This window comes from Centroberyx affinis, unplaced genomic scaffold (genome assembly GCF_046629955.1).
Source record: "Centroberyx affinis isolate AG114_WGS23_722 - 3 ecotype Tasmania unplaced genomic scaffold, CSIRO-AGI_Caff_v1 ptg006262l_1, whole genome shotgun sequence".
Classification (NCBI taxonomy): Eukaryota; Metazoa; Chordata; class Actinopteri; order Beryciformes; family Berycidae; genus Centroberyx; species Centroberyx affinis.
The window spans coordinates 20,089-37,741 of record NW_027283187.1 but is presented as its reverse complement, the minus strand read 5'-3'; the positions used below and the strand labels follow the sequence as shown (position 1 = coordinate 37,741).

General features: G+C 45.5%; 1 protein-coding gene across 1 annotated transcript; it reads right to left on the bottom strand.

The window, feature by feature from the left end:
* Positions 1 to 898: 898 nt before the first annotated feature.
* Positions 899 to 15,911, bottom strand: cdk12 (cyclin dependent kinase 12). Its single transcript, XM_071512412.1, has 14 exons — positions 13,999 to 15,911; positions 12,146 to 12,850; positions 11,257 to 11,436; positions 11,017 to 11,156; positions 10,723 to 10,893; positions 9,103 to 9,292; positions 8,152 to 8,208; positions 7,745 to 7,846; positions 6,755 to 6,832; positions 6,519 to 6,635; positions 6,281 to 6,412; positions 5,555 to 5,778; positions 4,718 to 5,146; positions 899 to 2,794 (listed from the first exon to the last, which is right to left on the bottom strand). Exons 1-14 carry the CDS (start codon positions 15,165 to 15,167, stop codon positions 2,376 to 2,378), a joined length of 4,113 nt encoding a protein of 1,370 aa, XP_071368513.1. The 5' UTR covers positions 15,168 to 15,911; the 3' UTR covers positions 899 to 2,375.
* Positions 15,912 to 17,653: the final 1,742 nt, after the last annotated feature.

The window sequence follows — 17,653 nt, the reverse complement described above, 5'->3', positions numbered from 1 at the left end:
TTTCACAGTGAAAATTAAATCTGTTACGTCTGTTAAACAAGATTATAACCAAGTGTTCTTTGAAAACTTAGTTTACTAGGGTCCAAACTTACATCGTGACAACAGCAGACACTGATCACCTCAGACCACGGTGGCAGGAATAGACTACATGTGTCTGTTAAAGAGAGAAAACAACGGGGATGAGATGAGAAGGAATCCAGAGAACAGAGGAGAAAACATGATGCACAAATAGCATTCATCATTTCTGAAATGTGGATTTCATATCGACATCAACACTGAGAATGTGTAGGCCTTGTTCATAGACCTACAAAAAGTCTAGTTTGGCTTGAATTATGAAAAACCATTATGGCTAAGGCAAAGGTTTAACTGTAGGCCTGCCATCAAATGACAGGTAAATAAATCACCTACAGCCAAGGCGACACAAAGCCTAGCTGAACTCTCCAACATGGAGAACAGACCTAAGTGAGTGACACAGACAAATGGCTTTTAAACTCTAATAAAATCAGCAGACTAGCTTGTTGAATAATTTTCATGTCAAACGTCTAACTATGTACGCCTTTCATTTATCTTCTGCTATAACCATAACCCCATTGGCACTATGAAACTGTCACTTCACTTACAATTCTCAAATCCCTATGAGATCTATTACTTTCCTTGCTTGCAGTTTTGTATCTGCTCTCAGGTTAAGTAGGCTATAGAATGAAAATGAGCTAACATGAATTTCCAGATCATAAAAACAAAGAGAGACATGGGGAGAAACCACTGGGTGACTTGGCCTACATTGCAATTCTCAACTTTGACCTGGCTTTGTGGAGGCATGACTGTGTGGACTCATTGCAGACGGAGCTACGGCATTTGAGTGAATGCCTGCCATCTAGTGGCTGGTCAGAGAAATATTTTTACTGAAACGGCAGGAGAGACGATTCAACTGGTCGCATGACTTCCTTTAATAAACTGAACCAAGAAAACACATATTACAAAATATCTTTTTTTTTTTTTTTTACAGACACATGAAACCCGATCATGTCGCTCCTCCCTATTCTTTCCCAAAGCAAAAAATGGAAACAGAACCACGGACCATTGTTTTTTTAAGCGTGTATCTTTTTTTCTGTATGTAGAAAATAATCGCACAAAAAAAGCTTTTGCTGCACAGGTTGGCAGGGAGGCAGAGGGCAGACATGTCAGACCAGGCTTTCAGCGCCCACCAGGAAAAGCTTTAGAGGTCTATGTGTCTGTGTGTGCACATGTGCGTCTGGCTTTAAGCTTTGACTAGCAGAGTAGTGTATGTATTATGGAGCGCTCCCATCATGATGTGGTGGTTTAATCCATAGCTGAGAGACAGGAACATGAGGGCTACAGGCTTAGGCTTGTTACTACACAGAGGGTTAGCCGCAAGTGAAAGGAAGTAAAATTAACCGGTTGGCATGTCATACATAGATGTGCAAGTTGGGTTTGCTGACAGGTTATAATATAGAACAGCCTTTGGCTATAGCCGAAAGGAAAACTAGAGTCCCGGAGTTGTACACTGTTGCATGTGCCATCCAAAGCAGAAAACTGAACCCACACTTCTGCATTAGGCCAAGATCATTCAGGGGTCGCTAAGGTCACAAAGGAGGCACAAGGCTGAAAATAGGGGACAGCATATTAGGTTCAGCAGAAAATTCATTCTGTCCTCCAGTGTTTTGATCAGTGCCCTCATTGCCTCACGTCTACTCAATACCAGTGCTTCAGCCTGTCTTTAAACTGCATCGTCACAGACACCACTCCATCCCAGCCAATCACGCACACGTGGAGGACAGTGATTTGATCAGATTCTCCAACACACCGATATCCTATTCATTAGTGGGCACTGCAGTAGACGCAACAATCATTTGATTTGAAAAAAAACAAACAAAACAAAACAATAAAACTAAATCACAGCTGATCGTAGTTCATGTGTGGCACTCACTTTGGAAACAACTTCCAACTTCATTCAAGTCAGGACCTTCAGTGGACAGGAGAGAGCAAGGGGCAGCAGCTGGTAACGGTCCCGTTACTGGATTGTATAAGGTCAGCCCAACCTCAAGTCCACAACTCTCACCAAAACTCTACATGACGGTGTGTTCAGAGGGCAGTGATGTTCAGTACCATACCTCAGAAGGCCCATGACCTCTTTGTTTCAATCCATCACAAAGACACAATCCTTTCCATAATCTCTCAATCAACATTCACAACCTACTTAGAAGCTTTTTCACTTAGAGATGGTCCATCAAGTCATAATCTGTAGGTGTCCCTCTTCCTTCTTCCTCAGCCGTTCCCTGCAGGCGAGGCTTGCTGGCGCTGTCCTGCGATACCCAGATCTCTCTCTCTCTCTCTCTCTCTCGGGGGATCCAGGATCAGCGGGCGGCTCCGTGGGCAAAGCGGAGGTCCTGGTCCTTGGGGAATTGTGCTGCGGTGGCAGGAGCGGCAGTCACCAGTCCTGCTGGGGCCTCAGCTGCAGTAGAGGGTTTCGGGGGAGAGTCTGCCACCCAGGGCGGGGGCGGCTGTCCGCGGGCCGGCGTGTCCACAGCTGGAGAGGGGTCCTTGCTGCGCTGAGGAGCCCCGGCCTCTGAGTCCTGCTGGGAGATGAGCTGCAGCAAGGCGGCCGCCACGGCGGGGCTGATGTCCTGGCCGGGTTGGGTTTCAGAGCCGGCCTGCTGACCGTGTCCGAGGAGGAGAGCTGACGGAGGAGGCCCAGGTGGAGAGGGAGGGCGCTGCTCGGCAGATGAAGACACCTGGTTGGCCCCAAGCTGTTTCCTTTTTGGCATTGCACCATCTGAACAGGGTCATAAAGGACACAAGACAGCAGATTAGGCATCACGGCAAATGTGGCACACAGCGTTTCACTGCAAACAAATAGAGCTACACAATAAACCATCGTCTCATCTGGCATCTTTTATAAGTCATCTGATGTAAAATGTAATTGAAAAAAGTGGAAATCTCATTGTGAGCAAATGGGTTGCACATTGTCAACATTCCTACCTTCACCACAAGAGGGAGGGCAGAGCATCCTATAAGTTGCATCTTCACATAAAGTAAATTTCAGTACCATTATAAGAGCTTACTGAAGAGTATCTGTAACTATTATTGTTAAGAAATAAGTGGGCAATTTTAGAAATCTAAGAAGCTTTGTGTGGATACAGTACATGCATACTATTATCCCTTTGTTTTTGTGTAAACTCAATGTTATTTATACTTCAGACCTTAAAACAATGATACATTTGGGGTGTGACAAGCCTCCCATACCATGCACCTATCCAAGTACAGTAAATAACCTCAAAAAGTGGGAAGAATACCAACTTTTGCATTGCTTTTACTTTACGGTGAACATAGTCGTAAATGACAAAGAATGTTTATCACACACTAAAAGCATTTAGTTCAGGCAGGACCATGTTTAATTTATGGGTGCAATAGGACTCTAATATGCAATGTAAAAAAAACGAGAGGCATTAATGTATGCACAACAGATGCAGACCTTTTTTTTTTTCCAAGTAACTTCCTCAAACTGAAAGGACACGGAGGAAACTGGGTGAGAAAACGTTGGGAAGGGCATGTTCAGCTGGATGAACAGAGAGGGTGACTTATGTAGGAGAATTATAAATATTGTTAAGGGATTGGACAAAATTATTACACCAGGTTAGTCTAACATCTCTCCAGTTTACAGCAGTGCGAGGCAAACCGAGGCCACAAAGCTTTAAGAGGCCTTGACAGTACCGTGTCACTGCTGCCAAGATAAATTACCGGAGATTGTTAAAGGAAACAGGACTGTTACCGTTCCAGTGCCAGCAGCATGGCAAATAGTTTTATTCAGCTTACTGGTTACACGTATCAACTAATATCTGATTCAGTGTGAACAGTTTAAAAACCAAAAAGAAAATATGTGTGACAAACCAAAGTTAAAAGAAACACATGCAGGTGAAGTCTAAAGATTCAAAACATTTATTTTCAGTTGATAATTTATTAGACTTTCTTCATAAAAACGCTGACATTACAGACCGTTTTAAAGCAACATTGTTTCCTGTGAAGAATCCATGACACCTGCTTTATAATGAAATGAAGTGATGAAGAGACACGTGTGGGAATGAGAGAGATACAGAAACAAAGACCGTGAGAAAGAAACAGGAAGAGGGAGGGAGAAGTGGAGAGAGGGAACAGTACAGTGTGAACCTTTCTTCTAACACTACGCTTTCTCCTGGTTTATTCCGTACACCAGTGGGAGATGTCCATGTGCACCGAGCCTTCTCCCGGTTACCAGGGTCACATGAAGACAAACACTAGTCGGACATCTTGAGGACTTGCCAGCTTTACGTGTTTCCAGTATGTGCGAGGCGGTAATAGGCGCCTCTGCGGGGGGAGATGGGTAGAGGGATAGGGGGAGTATGTTTCAGGACTGTCAGGGAAAAGGAAGGGGGTCGCATGATGGGACCGATCACTCAACAAATCAACCTAAGGACTAAAACTAATGTTCCTAAATGTATCATGGCTTGCTCATTTGGTTAATTGATCATTTTGTTAATTTCACCAGGTAGTTTAAGATGTAATGTATTTTATAGTGTAAAGGAATCTTCATTACCGAAAACTCAATTGACTTCTGCTTGTTCTCTGCCCTCCTCTGCCCATTTCTTCCAGTCCCCAGTGATTTCCACCTGACCCTGGTGCCCCTCTGTTTCCACCCCCTAGAGACTAAACCCAGACTTGCCCTTGCGGTCGGCAGTGGAGGCGGACGAACCGCGCGTTACTGCCTCCTCTGACTGGACGCCATTGCTCTCGTCGCCCTGCTCCGCCCCCTCGGCCTGCGGCTTGATGATATGGCCCAGTAAGAGAGCCAGCAGGTTGGCCTGGTCTTCCTGGCTGAGGGGCGGGTCTCCGGACGCCGGCGACAGCTCCTGGGGTTCAGGAGGCGGCTCTGGGGGCTGGGACCGGGTGGCACACGGGGCCTGGTCCTCTGGAGCCCCCTGGTGGTGGGAGGCCTCGTTGAGGGCGGACAGCGTCTGGCTGAGGCTCTCTGGGTTGGAGACGTTCAGGAGCTGAGCCACCTGGGGCAGACTGAGGTCCGTCTGGCCCTGGAGCAGGTTCAGCAGCACAGCCAGCTCGGTCTGGTTCAACTGCTCTGCTGCAGCTCCCAGGCCTGAACACATACACCCACACACACACATACAAAACCACAGTCACAACTAGTAGGTGAGCTAAATGCTATACTGTGCAAGCAAAAAGGCTTTCCTTTTTGATGACATGCAGCGCAACTTTGTCAGCAGCTGTGTTTACATTATTTGGTTTTGCTTTGGAAACAAACAACTAATACTAGGAGATAAATCAGAAAATCTGTATCAGTGTAATTAACACATTTTTATTTGGGTTATCATTCCATCAAAGTTACTAAAATCTACCTATAAAGGCATATTCCATATTCCACTTTTCCAGGCTTTCCATGATTGTAGACACAGTGAAACAATGCAGGACTGTTGTGTCTCTGATACAAAGGATATCTACTGTCCAAAGCTGTTGCAGTTAAATGCTTGTGAGTGGCAGCTGTTACCTGACAGCTCATTGGCTGAGATAGCTGTGGAGGGCGGTCTTCCAGGCGGAGGGGGCGGGGCTCCGGCAGGGCTAGCTTGGGGCCGACTGTTCTCTCCACTAGAGGTCCCTGTCGGGTCCTTACGGGGCACTTTGGGCACAGGCACATCCTCGGGCAGCCCGCTCTGACGTGCACGCCGTCTCTTCTTACTCCACAGCTCGTGGCAGTCCTGGTGGTGAGGGAGACTGGAGACACAGAGGGCAGACACACAAAGAAAATAACAGGTAAAGGGCACAGTGATAGAAACAGAAACACCGAACAGAGCAGTAGAGAAGTAAAACAAGCCTAAGATTAAACTTTAATGATCCACATGGAGAAATTGGGTTGTTACGGAATACAGCAAAGAAAAATAGAATATAAGTAAGAATAGAGCAGTAGTAGAAGTAGAACAGTATGAATGAAAAGTATAAAAATATATGAATTCTGCAGGATGTGCAAATAACAGCAGTATAACAGAGAAAGAAGACAAAAGGAATGAAAACTTTGTACAATTTGAAAATACACAAAAATAACTATATGCAGTATGAAAATCTGCATTCTTTCTAAATAATACAGTTATACACAACACAATAAATGAGAAAATGCGAATTTATGAGATACAAGAACAGGTGAATGAGAGTAATGAAGTGGACAGATTGATATTCTGGTGATGCGGCAGGTGAAAGCCGAGGCCATGTGGCTACTGACTCAGGCGGCGGCATCTTGCTGGGCTCCACGTCACACAGGAAGTCACTGTTGAGAGCCTGCTCCGATGTGCAACGCCGTGCGGGGTCAAGGGTCAGCATGCGGTCCAGCAAGTCCAGAGCATGACTAGGCAAACTGAGTAGGAGAAGAGAAAACGAGATTTTTCAACACCAGAAACGGACAAAAAGATTCAATCGCGGCTACAATGCAGGATTGGGAACAGCGCAGTCGAGCTACATACAAGGCAAACTCCTCCCGCAGCCGTCGGCGGTACTGCTTCTTGGGTTTCATGGTGTTGAAGAGGGGAAGTTTAATGACGTCAGGCCAGGCGGCAGGGCAGGGACTCCCACACAGACGGCTATGCAGAAGGACAGAAGTAGAGACAAAGTCAGGGGGGGAGAACGCGAGAAATGGAGGTGTGAACCTTGCAGCAGAGGGTTTTATTGGAGGGGTTGTGTTCAGGGAAGAGCAGCGTACCTGATGAGCTCCAGCTGCAGGAGCTCCTGATTGGCCTGGAAGATGGGCTTCTTAGTGAAAAGCTCTCCCAGAATGCACCTGAGCCACAACAGGCAATGGATACAGGTAGTTAGTAACAACAAGGACATACACAACTGGATAGGTGTCATTAACCACTGTACAAACAAGTACAGCCCCGGAACGTATTTGTGGTAGTGCAAGCTACAGTTAGCTAGCTAAAGACAATTTCAAAACACATTGTAAAAGTGCAAATATCTGCCATAATCCATATCAGACAGGGTTGTGAATTGTGACCAAAACAATCCTACCATTTAGTAAGTACATGTATTTCCAACAGTATACATCCAAAAAAGAGAACATTGTTCCTCAGATGTTGGCATGAGTAATCAAACATAAAGTCAACAGAATACAACAAGAAGAGGATTGTGGAAGATGTGTGAAAGTTTGTGGCTGAGGTGTGAAGATTCATAAGTAAGTATAAATTAAGACTTTTACTGCCTCTAGATGCCCACGGTACCATGGGACTAATGTTACAAACATCCAGTCTTCTTATGATGTTGCCAACACCTTTTGCAAGTAAAAACATATTTACTTCCAACACATTTTTTTTTATAGAAGTGTGAAGTTAGATTTCCTCCCTTTCCATAAAAACAAATAACCAGGGTAATGGTTCTTTGCAGCGACTTTCAAACCACTGTGGGTGGGGAAGCTTTCATCTAGTGAGGCTATTGAGTAGGCATGTTTGTACTCTGGTAAAAACACCTCCAGTTTGTGGATCACTTGTTAAAAACAACACAAAGCAGCTCTGATGTTTTTTCATAATCTAGTTCATTAAGCAGGCTACTTTCCTGTGATCCTGTTTGCAACACAGTGAGTCTACGTTACATGAGAAGAAGAAAGTTATAGAGTGCATAGAAGTAATATGAATAAAAGAAGGTAAAATGGATGAATATGCAGAGGTGCTGCCATGACTGTGAGGGTCATACTCACCCACAGCTCCATACATCGATGGCTGGAGAGTACCTCTCTTCTCCCAACAGGAGCTCAGGTGGGCGGTACCATAGAGTGATTACTTTATTAGTGTACGGCCGACTGAGGGGCAAGGAAAGAGAGACTCAGCACACCTTCATAGAGCATCTATGCCCCCCAGTGCCCAAACCTAAACACGTCAGCTTTCAGTGAGAGGGACTACAAAGCGACAGACAGCACTATCTAGTGGAGGCAAATGCAAGCTCATGGTAATGTTTAACTACCTCACCAACCATCAGAGACCACATTCAACTGTACATTGAGCTCAAATCTTAAATTCTCTATACAGAATCAAGCGGCTGTGTTCCCCATCCACTGCAAAAATACAAAAAGGACAAATATGTAGATGACAAACATTCTTATCTTACCTTTCCTCTGAATTGTAGAGTCGGGCCAAACCAAAGTCAGCCAGTTTGATCTGACCACTGTACAAACAAACACAGGTCGCAAAAATCTGAGATTAGGAGACAGTCCAGTACCATGAAGCCTGAGAAAGCATACTCTGTCAACACTAATTACACAATACTAGGCACTATCTAAACCTCAAAATCCAGCTCAGGCCATCTTAGCCGGGCAGGTATTTCGACTAAATTTGAATTGCATTTGCAACCCGATCTGATTTGTCTCCCATACCGATCCAAGTTATCAAATACTGAGTATCTGCTGATATTGAGCAACAATGCAATAGTTTTGTAATTAATTGAAAAATGTTTCTTTTTACACTGCACTTTGTAAAGTAGAGCACAAATCATTCCAGTTGCACGTTCAAACTGAGCAGTGACATGGGGCAGACGTCTGAACTCCAATTTCTCCAATTACTCCATTTCTGTAGTAGGGTAGTTTATCTTGTTTTTTTTCCAGTGCATTCTCTAATGTTTTCATCTTGGGTGCAGATTTCTACTTTTACTATCCATGAGAATTGCACTCCTTCAACTTGTGTTTCTTCAAGTGCCTGATTATATTAGTTGCATTGTAATTAGCTTTTCTGCTGCCACTCCTTGAAGCACTCGCATTGCAAACATTACAATTAGCTGTTTGATTGCATTCGGTGTTCAGTTTACAGTGGTTCCAGACTGCAGACATGACCGCTACCCAGCTGCTTTCAAACCATGTGCCGCGCTGCTGTAAGCAGTAGATGACGCTTGCTTGCTCGCTTTTATGTCAATTTAAAAAAACTTCTCAAGGATCGGATCGTATTCCAATACTGGATATCGGATCGGAGCATCCCCAGCTGCTGATTCAACCGGAGTAGAAATCGCTCTCTTCATACATGACGCTGCTGCACTTTATTCCTGGTGTCAGTGTCTTCTGTGCCCTACCTGTTGTTGAGCAGTATGTTGGAGCATTTGATGTCTCTGTGCAGGAAGTTCTTCTTGTGGCAGTAGTCCAGACCCTCCATCAGCTGGCGCATGAAGCTGCGGATGTGCTCATGGGAGAACTGGACCAGGCCCGACTCCAGCAGGCCCATCAGGTCATGGTCCATGTACTCAAACACCAGGTAAAATGCACCTGAACACACAGGGAAGATGTCGTCACAAACAAAATGCATTCACACACACAGCTTAGCCTGGAGGTTAGAGGAGGTTGCCGTGTTTGAATCCCCCATCAACTGGGGAAAATCTGGGTGCTCATTTCCTGCATTCCCTTACTGTTTTACATCGTAGACCATTTTCAAGTGCTTTTATCATGTTATGTTTGCTATTTTTCCCTCATCTTAAGAAGAGAAGGAGGAGTATTCACCAGTATTCTTCGGAGGTGCTGGCTGACGGTGATCAACTCTGTAAAGCCGCACACTCATCATCTGCTCCAAGGAAATCATGTATTTTTAACCAACGTTTTGCCTTCGTCAGGGCGGCCTGACACTGTGCCGAAATGTTGGTTCAAAATAAATGGTATCCTTGGAGCACATGACAAGTGTGTGGCTTTCCATTCTCTTTAAAAGTAAATATGTTGAAAGAAGCGCTGTCTAAACATTACAAGGTACTCCCACTTAAGGCCACCAATTGTAAGCCGTAATTGTATAAAATCAAGTTTCATTTTCTGTTTAATTTTAAGGACAACAGCTGGCAAAAGCGTCTTTGGTTTGGCTTTGGTTTGTCTGTTGGTTTGAATGTGTTGTGACTGACACAAGGCAGGTCCCAACATAACCGCAGAGAACATTAACTATTGGTTTGAAGTTTTAATCAGAGAAGCAGAAAGCAGAAGTAAGAACCCCTTCCTGTCTCGGCTACGTTCCTCAATGCGTGCATTAATAAGAAAAGGTGACTGCAACTTCTTTCAAAATGTAATTTACAGTATTCTGATTCAACTTTGCAAAACGCAGTTGTCAGTAGGGTTGGGTATCGAGAACCGGTACCAAATAATAATAATAATAATAATGATAAGCTTGAGTTTTGAATCCACTTAGGGAATCCTAAAAGTATATTTTCAGTCGCCCACATAAAACAAGTGAAATGCATTGAGCATTACAATATACACTTTTAATCAATTGCCAGGACCCACTGTGAAATGCAACGTCACATTGATACCTTGTACGTCAACCGCATAGATTTTACATGACTTCGACAAAAATGCAGATAATGCAAAATGTAATACATGCAGCAAGCTAATTTATTATTAAGGAAGGAACACATCCAATACGATGAGTTGTTTCCTATACCGTTTGGAATTGAATGGGAGTGAATGAGCCCGAGAGGAATGTCAAACTGATTTAGAATATATTTAATCATGGCACATGCATGTAAAAACGGTCACAATTAACATTAAAGGGATGGAAAAGGTGAAAAATGGTAAAAAAGGAACTGCCCTTCAAACTGCTGCGCTGTAGCTGCTCAGTGACCAACAGTAAAACACTGTGGTTTCCCTGGATTAGACAATGTACAATCACTATTCCAGTCTCACACACACTCTCGCACAAACTCATACATATCTTGCCTTACCTTTGTCCTTTTTGAAGTCGAGCGCGTCCTGCTTGTCAGTGACGATCTCCTTCATGTTGACAACGCTGCGATGGTTGAGCTGTCGCAGGATTTTGATCTCTCTGATGGCCGTGATGGGAAAACCCTCCTTTTCATTGTCCAAACGCACCTTCTTCAGAGCCACCAGCTCACCTGGTACAGGTAGAGAGAGTATTCAGAACCAGGTCACATTTAGGGTGTCTTCTCCCCTTATTCCACCATAAAACAAAATACATGTAGGCAGTACATTGACTTGAGTCCAGCTCATATTCTCACCAGTGTCTTTGTCCTTGGCCTTGTACACTTGACCATAGGTGCCCTCCCCTATGATGCCGATTATGTCAAATTTATCTACACAGCGTTTTCCCCAGTCACTCTGGGTCTGTTTGCGCTCACCATATCGCGGGCAGCAAAACCTAGAAACCATCAAAAAGTGGTGGACAAAAGCAGATTAGATTTACAGTGGGATTAAGAAAGGCAGATTAGAGTTGGGTTGGAGTAATAAAAGACACTGACTTTGGTCTCTTCTTAAGGGCCGGCTGGGGCAGCGGAGGAGGCTGGCGGATGGGGGACTGCGGGGGCGAGGCGTCGCCTCCAGCCAGGGTCGGGGGCAAGGGGAGGTCGATTAGTGACGGCCGGCTGCGCACTTCCTTCTCCTTCCTGGACTGCCTCTGAGGAGGGGTGGACTTCTTTGGACTGAGTTTTAAAGAAAAGGCATTTGTTAAGAAACAGAACAGAAGCAGCCATTATATTTGCACTCAGTCCAAATGTGCACCATTCTCTCTTGTTAATGTAGTCTCTTTTTTAATCTGCATGCGTTATAAACCTCGTAGAACATCACTCAAGACATTTTCCAAATCGTCCAAAGATCCATCGGTAGATTTGGCTTACAAATGATCCACCCAGCAGCTTGTATGTCAAAAAAAATCTTGAATTTTGTAAATGTTTTGAATGTTAAAGGGGAAATGTGCCAATACTGCCTCACATGGTCAGTAGTAAATTCCTTATATGAAGGCTAGTTACAAGCTTTGAAGCCTTGGTAAGACAATGTTTTTGTTTTTGAAGTAATAATTTTCACTTGATAACCTCATTGATTGGGAGTGAACATTGTTTCGTTTAGTGAGCTGGAAGTTGGGAAATTCAAATAAAAAGGAATAACAAAATAAAAGTTGAGATCTTATTAAAATCCGAAATGCATGGTAAGGCATTAGTATACAGAATTGACCTGATCATAACAATTCAAAACAGGTGATGACTTGAGTGATGTTCTATGAGGTATTTAACATAACGATAAATAGGGCAATACATCTTAGAGATGGAGTTTAGTGTGATGTTCTCTCCATACAAGCGACATGTGTTGGGGCTAGTGTGCAGTGTGACGTTTGTAGGTGTTGAGGTGTCTCACCTGTCCTGAGCGTCTCCCAGCAGCATGGGTGGTAGAGGCAGCGGGGGCAGGGTGGAGGTCTTGTGGAGTGGGGTCTGGCGGACCGGGCTGCGCGTGGGAAGAGGAGCCGGAGATTTGGGCTGGGATGGGACTGACAGGACCGTAAGAGATTGAAAACCTGCTTCTGACAGAGGTGGAGGTGGTGGAGCCTGGGTGACCGGACCGGGTGGCAGGGGGGGAGAGGTCTGTGGCAGAGGAGGTGCAGGAGAGGAGGAGGAAGAGGATGGTGGAGGTGCAATACCCTGATCTTCACCACTGGGAGTGTCCTGGGGTAAATGCATCGAGGGCGGGGGCTGAGGCTCAGCTGCCGCCCCCGAGTCTCTCTCAGGCTGCGGAGCCTCGGCTTTAGCCGGCCGAGACGAGGCGGAGGAGCCCGTGGCTTTGCGTGCCGACGGAGGAGGTGAAGCGCCGCTGCTGCCACGAGCGGCCGCCACAGCCGCCACGGCAGCCTGGCGCTCCTTCTTCCTGCGGCTCAGCTCTGCTCCCAGGCTGGAGTTGAGCGGCAGACGGGAGGAGGAAGGAGGGGAGCGGCTAGTTGGTCGGCTGCTGTGAGAGCCGCCCCCTGCCCCTCCGGAGGAAGTGTGTCTCTTGGTACGAGAACGAGAGGAGGACCGACGGGAAGAGGAGTACAGCAGGGGGGAGCGACTCCTGGAGCGGCCCGATCGTCTACAAAAATAACAAAAATAATAATAATAAGAACACCATTTCAATTCCTATTGCTATTCCTATTATTGAAGTGAGCAGTCAGTAGAAAACAGCAGAAAGTGTATGTGTGCTTTGAAAATGCTTTAAAAGGAAATAACAGATTTAGTGCATAATGGGTAGTAAGCTGAAACAACCTCTTCCACCACAAGATAAAATGTCTCTTGATCATATTATAATGAAAGCAAAACCATTCGGGCCTTCTGGTTGGGAATGAATCAGCAATTAACATAGAGTGAAGTAGGCCAACAGAGAAACAACTGTTGCTCTCAAAACCAAAAGACAGTTTGGATCCAACACTAGAGTGAATTGGGGTGACACAATAACCTGTTCCCTGTCTCATTTCCTTTTTTTAGTTCTCAAACTGTAGATGGCATTAATTTAGGCGTATCTAACCATTACTCAGGTGAAGACCGCAGAGTTCGAGTTCATCAGCTTCATTAAAATGTATCACCTCACACGTTTTGCAGTACAGCCCTTCCCCCCTGGAGTCAAGTGTCTATCTTATTATCGACACACCTCTCCTGCAAGCTCCTCATACCAACCGCAGCTCAAAGTTTGCTCATATCTTGCTAAGCCAGAATAAAATGGCTGAATGTTAACAGTGCAGCCACCCTCCTGTCCTGATGCTACCTCTTACTCTCCTGACACTCAGACCTCCAACGCACCTCAAAGGATTTTCTGGTCTATGGGATGGAGCTTCAACATGGAGAACCATGTTTTCTCCTGACTCTTACAGTCAACTTCCTATTCACAGCCAAGGGTTTAGCTGGAGGGAGGAGATCACTGCAGGTTGAACAGGTTGGTCTGACTTTAAATTTTGTACTGCAAGTTGCTCATATCTATAGTTTAACAGCCTAATACATGGTAATCTGGAACCACAGGCATAAAAATTTGCATGTGTTTTGATCTGGGATGACTGGTCATGTCACAACTATGCAAAAATGAGTAACTGTAATTGCTTGAGAGGTAAATCTGTGTCACATCAGTTGACCTATTCCATTAAATTATCAGTAAGGGCTCTGACCAGCAAGGCCTCCCCTATCAGTCTAAGCTGTGTAACTTCTCAGTACATACGCCTCTAGTATGTAGTGGGGATCCTAGATACTCACCGTGACATGGGGCTGGTGCTGGAGGACCTGCGGGTCCCATATGGGCTGATGGAGCGTCTCCGTGAGTAGGGGCTGTTGTCCCTCTCGTAGCTGGAGGACCGGTGTCTGCTGCCATAGGGGCTGTCTGATCTCTGCCTGCTGCGGTAGGGACTGGGGCTCTGCTGGGCCACCCTGCGCCTGTGGTAGCTGTCCTCCCCCTGTTGCCCGTACCCACTGCCCACTGGACTGTCACTGGGGGACAGGGCAGAGCCTGCGCCCTTCCGGCGGGGGCTCCCCCTGCTCGAAGGCTTGCCCTTGGGGCTGGACTTGTGGCTCTTGGAGGACTTGCGGTGGCTCCTGTCTGTCCGGCTCCTCTGGGAGGAGCTGCGGCTGCCCTCCCCACGGCCTTCTCTCCGTTGCTGCCTGTCTTTGCGAGACTTCCCTGAGCGGCTGCTCTCCTTGCTGCGAGATGAGGATGTGGAGGAAGTAGTGCTACCTACACTGGCTGCAGGCTGTACCTGGGAGGAGAGCATCAGCTCCCCACGCTTTGACCCAGAGTCCCCCTCTGGCTGGTCCTGGCGCCTGGATGAGGAGCCCTGCACTGAGGATGCCACAGAGGCAACCTTCTCCTTGCTCTTTCCAGAGCTCCCCTTCTCACGGTCCTTGCTACTCTTTTTCTTGTGACCATGATCCCCCTCCCCAGAATCTTTAACTTTGCTAGGGTCCTTGGACTTTTTTCTTGAGTGCCTGTGCCCCTTGTTCTCTCTGCCTCCGGCGTCGCCCACGTCGTCCCTGTCGTAGTCTGAGGAGGGCTCCAGCCGGTCCCGGGTCCCCCGCTCCGAGGGTTTGGAGGAAGGTGGGTCCGAGAAAGTGTCAGAGTCGGAGCTGATATCATCATACTCCACCAGAGGCTTCACCGTATTGACAGCAGGAGGCGCCGTATCACCGAGGGCAGAAACTTCAGGGCCCGTTGCCACCGAGGATTCACGACCATGTTTGTTTGATTTATGCCGTTTGCGCCTCGCAGAGGAAGAGGAAGAAGACATTGAAGATTTTAACTGCACCTTGTCGTCTTTGCTCGTCATGCTTCCCGCAGAGGTATGAGGCGGGGCCTGGGTCTGCTGTAGCCCACCGCTGATGCTCGATTCCTGTTTCCTCTTGGTCCCATGGTGTCGGTCCGACCCAGGCATCCCTCACGTCGGCGACGGTACCTCTTCTGCGACCGGGCCTCGGTGGCCCAGCCAATTCATTCACGGGAGAACGGTACTCCAAAATGCCAAAAAAAAAGTGTTACAAACAAGCAGAAACGGGACGAGAAAATACACAAAATAAACAAACCAGGCCGCTCACGTCCAGTCCTCCTTAACGCCAGTTCATTCCATTGAGATCGCCAACATAGTTTGTCAAAGTAGAAAAATGCCAAGGTGGTTTTCCAGTGCTGTGAAGTCTGTGCTTTGAATTAGTCAATGAATGAAAAAGATCCAAACCAAACATCGGAGCATTGTGGTCTCGTCTCCGTTTCTATTTAGCTAGCTCTGCTAGCTAATGCTGAGCAGCTAGCGTGCTGATTCGTGAAAAAGAAAAAAGTCCCTTTGTGAAAGCTGTCCTTGTCCGGTGCCAAGTTAAGTAAAGGTGTATTTATTCCACAGAATTACGGTTTTGGCGTTCAGAAACAAGCAAAGGCCGGTATTAAAAGGCGCTCTTGTTTCTCGAACAAAATGAAAACTTGACCCGGTTGGTACTGTTTACATGTTCCCTTTAATGTAAATTTTATCCCCTATAAATTCAATATTGATCAGAAATCATAGTATATTCGTGTGCAGTAAATGTTCCAGTTTATTATCAATGGCTCTGGGAATCAACCAGGCCTATATTTAGGGCGATGCTGGTGGATTTAATAACATCCACAGCCCTATCTGAAGGAGACTACAAACGCCATTGTGGCTCCTGTGACTAGCAGGTTTTCCGCACAGTGGAATGAACCGGAAACTCGGGACGCTGTCAATCTTCGACGTATCTTAGCAACGTCCTATCACGAGAGATAACCCGCCTTCTGTACTCGTGGTGGCGCGCCAGCGACGCAGTATTCTGGGCCTGCACGGAGGAAAGTTAATAAGGTGACACACCAGTCTGCACAAGTAAAGTATTTGTTTAAACCAGGCAAGGGAATTAGTTGGTTTTCAGATTGAACGTTTTTTAATGATTTGTTTATTGGATTTTATAAAGATGAACAACATGTAGTAGGCTACACAAGGATGACACGAGGACAAATATGCAAGGAAAAAGTGTAAATCAGATACAAACACTGAACAATTAGATAAATCAGATATATCAGATGTTGGTCACCTTAGGGATAGCTGAAACGTTTGAAATGAATGAAGACAAAAACACATAGGTTCGGCCTCATCGGTAAATGTGAGTATCAGGATCATGATCAAGTTTTAAATTTTACTAATTTATTGGCAGCAGGCAAGGAGGCTCATCAATAGATTTGCTATACAAGACAGGGCAGTGTGTAAAATGATTGGATTTATGTTGAAATTCATATTGTGGTGGATGTTTGCACTTTTTTAGTGTTAATTTACAAAGACAATTGTGCAATTAAACCAAACAAACAAACTAACTGGTGTCTGCTTCACACAAGAAAGTAATCTTGATAAATCTGACATGAACAAAAGAAAAGTAAGGAGCCAGCCATTCAATGACATTCTGAGTGAGAGCTTACATTCATTTGGCATTTCATTACCAAATGAAAATCCTGGCTGTCAATAAAAAACAAGGGTTTTACTTGTAGTAGCCAACATAAACTACCTTCCATCTCCATCGCAATGATAGCACAGATTGTTAGATAATTTAACACTGAGCATCTATAGACACCGAAGTCATTTTACATATAGTGGCATTTGTTTTATGCAAATTACTTATGCATTTTAATAGTTGGCATTATCACGGAAAGGCATTTTAAAGACCTAACACCAAATCCGCCTCAGGAAATACAACAGTCCAAGCAGTTCAACAGGAATTGGGCCGATGGGAAACACTGTCATTCATTCTTTTGTGTTTTCTTATTTGAATTTTCAGGCCAGTAGTGTAACAGGAAATGTTTTATCACACACTACTTAATGCGCATCTATGTCTGCGACAGAAATTTTTTTTAAAAAATCACTTCAGTTATATTTTATTACGCCAGTCTAGAGGATATTTGAACATTCATGTCTTGTTTACAAGCGTGGGTTTCCCGCTACGATGACGCGGAACGACGCGCCGTTGACGCGCGTGTTGATTGGATCCGTTGCCATGCTGGGGGCGGGGACAGCGGCAAACAGGAAGTGGCGTTTTCCTACTGACTGTAATAACAAAAAGTTACAATGTATGTTTGAGGGAAATAAATGTCCCAGAATGGAGAACAGGGTTTAAATGGCTGATGGTGGGGAGATTGTGTGTCACGGGAGGCCACAGGATCTTATCTGGGGGTCTCTGTCGTAAATCGATTACATTTTGACAGCATTATGAACAGTTTGGCCCACAGTTCAATGACAGGCCTTCAAGTGGAGTTTAGCCCGACCATAGATTAGACAGGCACTCAGGACACTTGTTGTTAAAGTCTATAGGCATAAACTATATCTCTTATTATATCCTAAGAGTGTCTTCCTTAGGCGGCGTCAAAAACGATCAT